This window comes from Pinus tabuliformis, chromosome J (genome assembly GCF_031772625.1).
Source record: "Pinus tabuliformis cultivar Carrire ecotype Pingquan chromosome J, CPIR1, whole genome shotgun sequence".
NCBI lineage: Eukaryota > Viridiplantae > Streptophyta > Pinopsida > Pinales > Pinaceae > Pinus > Pinus tabuliformis.
Genome location: NC_142295.1, coordinates 122,247,886 through 122,255,571, shown reverse-complemented (window position 1 = coordinate 122,255,571; position 7,686 = coordinate 122,247,886). Strand labels below are relative to the sequence as shown.

At 32.7% G+C, this 7,686-nt stretch overlaps 1 protein-coding gene across 1 annotated transcript; it reads left to right on the top strand.

The window, feature by feature from the left end:
- The first annotated feature begins 3,087 nt into the window (after nt 1–3,087).
- On the top strand, nt 3,088–6,233 carry LOC149225894 (E3 ubiquitin-protein ligase RGLG5-like). The gene is made up of 7 exons (XM_089380041.1): nt 3,088–3,211; nt 3,574–3,670; nt 4,272–4,600; nt 5,180–5,264; nt 5,535–5,675; nt 5,812–5,925; nt 6,097–6,233. Exons 3-7 carry the CDS (start codon nt 4,394–4,396, stop codon nt 6,231–6,233), a joined length of 684 nt encoding a protein of 227 aa, XP_089236167.1. The 5' UTR covers nt 3,088–3,211; nt 3,574–3,670; nt 4,272–4,393.
- The last annotated feature ends 1,453 nt before the right edge of the window (nt 6,234–7,686 follow it).

The following is a 7,686-nucleotide window of genomic DNA, read 5'->3' as shown; positions in this document are numbered from 1 at the left end:
CATGGGCATATTTTGATGGCTCTGCTCAGGAAGCAGGCTGTGGGGGTGGTGCCATCCTTTACCTCAATGAAACGCACTGCTACAAGATCCAAATTAACCTAGGCAGAGGCACCAATAACTTTGCTGAACTGTGCACAGCAAAACATATTATTCACTTTGCATTACAAAAACAGTGCAGACACCTGCAACTTTATGGAGATTCTAAAATTGTTTGCAACTGGCTGAATGATGCATCACATTGCTATGCATTTTCATTGAGGCATATATTAGATGAAGCAAAAATACTGATTACATCTTTTGAATCATTTGTATGTCGACACATTTACAGGGAACAAAACTCAGATGCAGATCAACTATCCAAAGAGGCAGCGCACAGACAAGGAAATGACTGGTTGATACAGGAGGAGATAGACGGAACTTTCTACCAGCATTATCATAGACCTTTTGATGATCCTATAGAAAATGGGCTATAAGGCCCACATATAAACAAGATCTATTTTTTTTATTATCATGTATATATATCCACTGCTTGGACATGAGTAACAACTCTTTTTTGGTAACGTACAATTTTTTGTTGCTCTCTGCGTAGAGCAGGACTTAATTTATGATCTACTTTTTCAGTTACAACTAGTACAGACTTTGTGGACTCCCTGCGTGCAGACATTACAGACAATCCTTACGATCTATAGATTGTGAACTCGTCAGGCTCCTTAGCCTCCATATGAATATGCATTTGGCATCTACAAAATGTAATTTCTTTATATTAATAGAAATTAAGACTTTTTCTCAAGGGAAAAAAAATAAATGTGTGCCAAAAAAATTTGTTGAACATCTTTTGATTATATGTTTCCAATTAAAAGGCTTCATTTTTACTACTTATCTCATTTTTTACAAGATATCTACATTTACTCCTCACAAATTGCATATTCCTAACCTGCACAATACCTACAATATATTAAATCTATTTTTCACAATTTTAAAACTCATTTTGTAAATGAATGTGGTGCTTCTCATAACCTTTATCTCTCTTCATACATCTTTCCAATTAAAAAATAAATAAATTACTATTAAAAAATAAACTTATTTAAAGCAATAACGAAAGTGGAAAAATGGTGCATGACGTTTTTCGTATGAAATGCAACCTTCCTTACAGATGTTTCCTATTAATCTTTAACATACGTGGTCCTTTATATGTTTCCTAACACTTCAAATCGACAGTTCACTTGACTTATACAAACTCTCGAAGGAAAACCATTAGTCACCCTTATTCATGGATTATCTAGAATTTAAATTTCCATGAGGCATTACTAATTTGAGCTCTTACTTTAAGAGAGACAAATTTCCTTATTATCGATTTTATTATATTCGTTTTTTTTACTGGGTATTAATTTTTTCTTCACCAAAAATTTATTAAGTTTATTTATAGTTTAATATTAAGATTTTAATTTTTGTTATTTTTTATTATTACTTAAATTGATTTATTTGTAAGGTGATTGGTTGAGGTCTTATTATAAGATGTTTAATAACTTCCATTTCTATTAGTTACTAATTTTTTATTTTTTGTTTTATTTTTTTATTTAACTTTTTGTTTTTTATTTTTTTATTATTTTTATTTTCATGATTTATAATTTTTTCACACTAGTTTCAATTTAAAGTGCCTTATTATTACGTTAAAAAGATATTTTATAAATTTAATTATAAACAATTATATATATTAATAAAAATAAAACACGCACATATAGATATCTGTCTCTTAATTTAAACACTATTATCTAATCATATTTCATAATTTTTGATAATAAAATTCAATAATACAATATTTTATTAGTTATGTTATTTTTATAACAAAATATTTATCTTTATTATTTTTTATTTCATTAAACTATATTTAAACTAAACCATAAATACTATCTACTATATAATCTTATTTCAAAAATTAAATCATTTTTTAATATTTTTTTTTTTTTTATTCTTTTGATCTTTGATATGCGTTATTAGTTCACCCAAGCCTAGGAAGTCTATTCACTTCCTAGCGTTCTTTCTAACGAGCATGAAATAATACAAAAATCACAACGTGGATTAATAACTTTACGATCTCGGTAAGGATTTTATTTCTTCTTAGAAAATACATATTCCTCCCACTCAAGTTTTTTTACCCAAACCTAAACGTTTTTGAATTATGGTTTTTCGATTTTCTAAATTTTTAATTTTAGGTTGGTTCGACATTATTAGTCCCTGCCCAGACTATAGCGTTCGATCGAACGTTTGACCGCCTATTAATCCATCCGTTGACCGTTTTTTTTTATGTTTTCTTGTGTTTTAACCAAAGTTTAATCGTAGCAATTTTGTTCACTTAAATTTTATCCAAAGTTTTAACCCTGAAAGCGCATTGTACCTCTTATTGCAGGCTTCACGTGGCCCGATGCAAGAAAATTGTGGCAATACTATTTTAACCAAAGTTCTGTCATTTTATATACCATGTCATTTTATATACCATTTCCAATTTGTATTTTATCCAAAGTCTGGAAAATTATGGTGACAAACATGAAACTTAGGTGCATGCAAAGTTTATTATATAGCTGCCACCTCTCACGCAGCTGGCTACCACTGTCTGTCACCGTCTGCCACCTCTCAAGTAGCTCGCTACCACATTAAGGTACCTTCCTATGCCACCTCTCAAGTAGCTCGCTACCACATTAAGGTACCTTCCTAATTTCTGAAGGAAAGGTGATTCTGTAAGCCAAATTGATCGACACAATTTCCATTGCTTATCTCTAGTTTCCACCGTCTTCAATCAAAACTTCATGCTCGAAATGAGTTTCCTTCCTTCCCACTTTCCCTCATCTCCATTTCCAGGATCTGCCCGAGAAATTAAGTAAACGACCGCAATATTTAACTGTAACTTGGAAGAATTCCCGCTTCTGCGACTATCTTGGTCCCAACCACTTTCCGGGTTGTTTCGATCTGTTCCGTGAGCGCACTTGGCTTTAGGAAGCTTCATATGTGCCGGCTTTAGGTAAATTTGGTTGAATAAATCAACTCTTCGGCTTCAGATTGAGGAAACTTAGTTTTACACGCAAAAAACTCGCTATATTATCTTGTTATTTTAGTTGTAGAGGAAAGTTCCAGTTTACATCGCAAGGAAAGGAACCGTTGATATTTAAAGGAATTGCGAAAAATTTACTGTGTTAGAGCGAGGAGTCATTCTTTTGTGAGCTTTTAAACTTTTCCGAACTGGTCTTATTCAAAATAGTGCTGATCGGACTTTCTTGTTTTCTGTTTTTAAAGTCTGAATGAAATTATATACATATGATAAAATTGTAAAGTTTGCGAAAAAAAATGTTGTTTGTGGGTCTTCCATGCCCTCCATGCCGTCAAATTTGAAGTTCATTGTAAGTTTCCTGAATTTTTCAAGATGGTAAACGTTTTCGGCGAGGGATTATTTTATGTTGTTTCCGAGCTCCTGCTGTCTTAGCCCTTTGTGAAGTGTATATCTGATGTAAATTGCATTATAGCGTGGATTCTCGATTTTGAAAGAGACTTTCTAAGGCATTGAACCGGGAATCATAACAGGAGCTTCACTGCAACTCCGCTTACTTTGTATATCAGTGGAAGGGTTTGGACGGAGAAAGTTCTCTTCCGCTGCCTTCAGAGCGTAATATTCTAGAAGGTAGGCTCTCAGAAGTTGCCTCGGTGGAATTTTCAATCTTGAGCAGGGTTTTGTGCTTCTGTTTTGAGCGGATTTGCCTTCTGTGTATTTTTAAATATCGGAAATCCGAGGATTTGTTACAAAACATCATCCTGAACGCACGAGGCCTCTTGCATCGAGTGTTAATGGGATTTGCATGTTATCTGTAAATGTGCTGAGTTGTACTTACAACCTGGTATATATCACCGCATTTTGTTTTCCTAATTTTGTTTCTTTTTCATTGGTATGAGATCGGCGAGAAATGGTGGGATTTTCTGTTATCAATTTGTTTTTAGTAGCAAGGCCGGGTTTTGCAGCAAACTTTTGTCCTTTACTTCCGAAGCTTGATCCACTTCTTATTATATATATATATGTTTAAAAGCTACAATGTTTAGCTTGGCAAGTCTTAAAGATATTTTTTCTTCACAAGATCAAAAAGTTTCAAATAAGTTGTATTTAATTTGGTTAATGAACATGTCTAAAAATTGTTTCTCCAGGAACCGTTTTCTTTATGTTGCAATTTTAATGTCAATATTCTAATTTATTATGTTGGTAATCCTTTTATAATGTTGCCATTTTTCAGATCCAATTTCCTGGGATTCTGTTTATGTTTTCTGAGGCAAGTTTATCTTCAATTCATTAGAGTTTGTGGAGAATATTATGTGCCATACCTGCGAAACCTTGCAAAAACTCAAAATCTAGGCAATGGGAGGCAGACATTCAAAAAGTATTCGCCCGAGGCGTTACAGTTCTTCTTCGTATGGCCCTTCACCAGCATGGGATTCTTCATCCTATGGTCCTTCACCAGCAGTTCCATCGGAAACTTATGCACAACCAGCACAACCAGCGACTAAACAGAAGTTGCAAAGGAGATACTCCCGAATCGCTGACAATTACAATTCACTTGATGAGGTATTCTTACTCTCCTCGGTTTTTGCATACCATATATGTTGTTAAAAATTAAGTGTTTACTACTTTGCACTTTGTTTTTTGGATGCCATACATGTTAAAAATTAAGGGTTTACTATGCATTTTCAGGATGGGTTGTTGTCATTTCTTTGTGATGGATTTGAAGTCATATGGTTTTTTCTTATTATTAATCAGATATGTGCCTTAGATTATATAACTTATTCGTTTCACCGATTTTCATATTTCTTAAAGCTTAGTGAACATTTAAATCCAGTGGAATACTTAATTTGAATTGAAAAATAATGCTCATTGTTGAGATCATATTCAGTAGTATTAATTCAAGACAATTAAGTAATTTATTTAGGTCAACAAACAACGCAACAATTTTGGTCAAAGGTTTAGTCAGATTGTAATGCTCTAAAGAACTGGCTTTGCATGGGTTTCGATGTACCTGATTATGATATTTGAGTAATTAGCTTGTATTATCGCATGTATTTCAGTGTGAATTGGCTTGATAAGTTATGGTTATAAGCGCTATGGGGAGAATTCTCTGATTTGTTTCTATTTTTATCTTTTTTGTAGGTGACTGCAGCTCTTGCACAAGCTGGCCTCGAATCTTCCAATTTGATTGTAGGGATTGACTTCACTAAGAGCAATGAGTGGACAGGTAAGTTCTATTATCCATGATCCTGAAGTTTTTAATGTCATAATTTTCATGCAAGTTAAAATTTTAAAATAGCCAATCTACCTCTATCTAAATGTGGCCCGCTATGTTTATTTGCTCAAGAACTGTTAGTGTGTTTCTGTAGGCAGCTCATATATATTGAATACAACTTCAATCAGTTTTTTAGTTTAAGTTGATAATTCTGCAGGCTTTTTACTTTTCAATCCAAATCAAATTAAAGTCACCACTTCAACATTTTGTTATGGATTTTAGGTGCAAGGTCTTTTAATCGCCGAAGCTTGCACCACATTGGAGACACTCCAAACCCTTATGAACAAGTGATTTCGATAATTGGGAGGACCTTATTTGTATTTGACGAAGACAACTTGATCCCTTGTTTTGGTTTTGGGGATGGCAAGTTTTGATCTCTATTTCGATTGAAAATCTTGTTTGAATTTGGCTCAATTTATTTTTCTTATGTTGGTTAACATGAATTCATAACATATGCAGCAATATGGTTATTGCTAATAACGTGTTGTTTCTTTCACAGCTTTGACACATGATCAAAGTGTGTTTAGTTTCTATCCAGATGATAGGTTATGCAATGGATTTGAAGAAGCGTTGAGACGCTACAGGGAGATAGTCCCACATCTTCGACTGGATGGTTGGTTAATGAAACTTTGACATTCCACCTGAAGATATGAAGATTAATTACCTTTAGCATTATAAGCCTTAAGCTAGGAAAGAGTGTCTGACTGGTTTACTTGATATGTGTATATGTTGCGTATGTCCTGTGTTTTCTTATACATTTCTTGTATGTTCTTTTCTTATTTAGGGACAACATCTTTTGCCCCAATTATTGAAGCAGCAATCCGTATTGTGGAACAGAGTGGTGGGCAGTACCATGTTCTCTTGATAATTGCAGATGGACAGGTTGCAAATCTTCTCTATATGGATTGGTTATTAAAATGAATTGTTAGTTTTCATGAAGGGACTGCCTTGTCTGTTGTCTGTTTAGTCAAAATTTTTAGCATTTCTTAATTTATTTATACCACATACCTTGACAGCAATGGGTGTTATTATTGTTTTACAGGCATTGTTGTTGCATCTATACAGTGAGCAAAGTTTTGATCCTTATTTTGAATCTTAATGAGAGTCTTCAAGTCCTCTTAGGCACAATTTTTTTTTATGGTCATTAGTATTGTTTTGGTTCTAAACATAAACTTTTGTGAATTGTCATTATGGCCTTTGTTGTTGTGTAAAGTTTTACATTTTCATCGTTGGTTGGATCTATACAAACTAGCAATCTTCAATTCCTCTTCGGTACAAGATTTCTGCACTATTTATAATATATATATTGAGCATGGTTGTTCATGTTGTTTGTGCATTAAGTGTGGTTTTCCTTAATCATGAATCATGATCATAACCTTCCTTGATGCTGCACAGTTTGTTGTTTTTTTTATCATGACAAAAAGTAGAATCTTCAAATCCAACAGACCTGCGGATGGTTACACTTTTTAAAAAAACATTTGGTTCCATCTCTATTTCGTGGGTTAAATATTTAAATCATATGAGAGAAAGCGAGTAAGCATAAATCATATAATGTTTAAACCATAAGTTTGGCAATGCGCCTGATGAACATAATATTTATTGTATAATAATAATGTCACGACAAGCTTAAGCCTTAAAGTACGATTTTTCTTCTGCTTATACAATCGACAAATGACACCAACGACAAACAGTTAAGAAAGGTGAAACAACGGCTTGCTTGTTCTGAAACTGCTGGTTCTAGGCTTCTTTTCTACATGTCTTGATTATTCTATGTCTTGCTTATTCTAAGAGTTTGCATTGTGGTTGTGGCAGACCCCGGCAGGGAATACCGCCACGGTAGTGGCTCTCTTGTTATAAAATGTATTTTCAACATCTTGCCAGGGGTAACTTGCGATCGGTCTATTTTGTGAATAGATATAGCTGGCATATCCCTACCATGATTCTAAACAATTTTTTTATGCATATATATTATAGCGTGTTTCAATTAATAAAATTTATTTTTCATTATAACATTTTATATTCAATATTTTGTTTTTATTCACTTTACAACATTACATTATTTTTCATTTTATTTTAAATCTAATCTAAATCAACTTCCTTATATATATATTTTAAAAAAAATCATTTTAATTTAAATTCAATATAAATCAATTATATATAGATATATATTAAATTTTTTTAAAATCACGAATTTACATCAAAATTTAGAGAATTGGGTCTATGACTTCTATTAAGGAAATCAATCTATGCATAGAATTTCATTTTCCATAATAACCATATAAGGAGTTTCATGAGTTAAAGCCAAAATAAATAAATAAAACACTATTAAGGATACTTACCTCCACGATTTTTTTTAAACTAAAAATTAGATAAC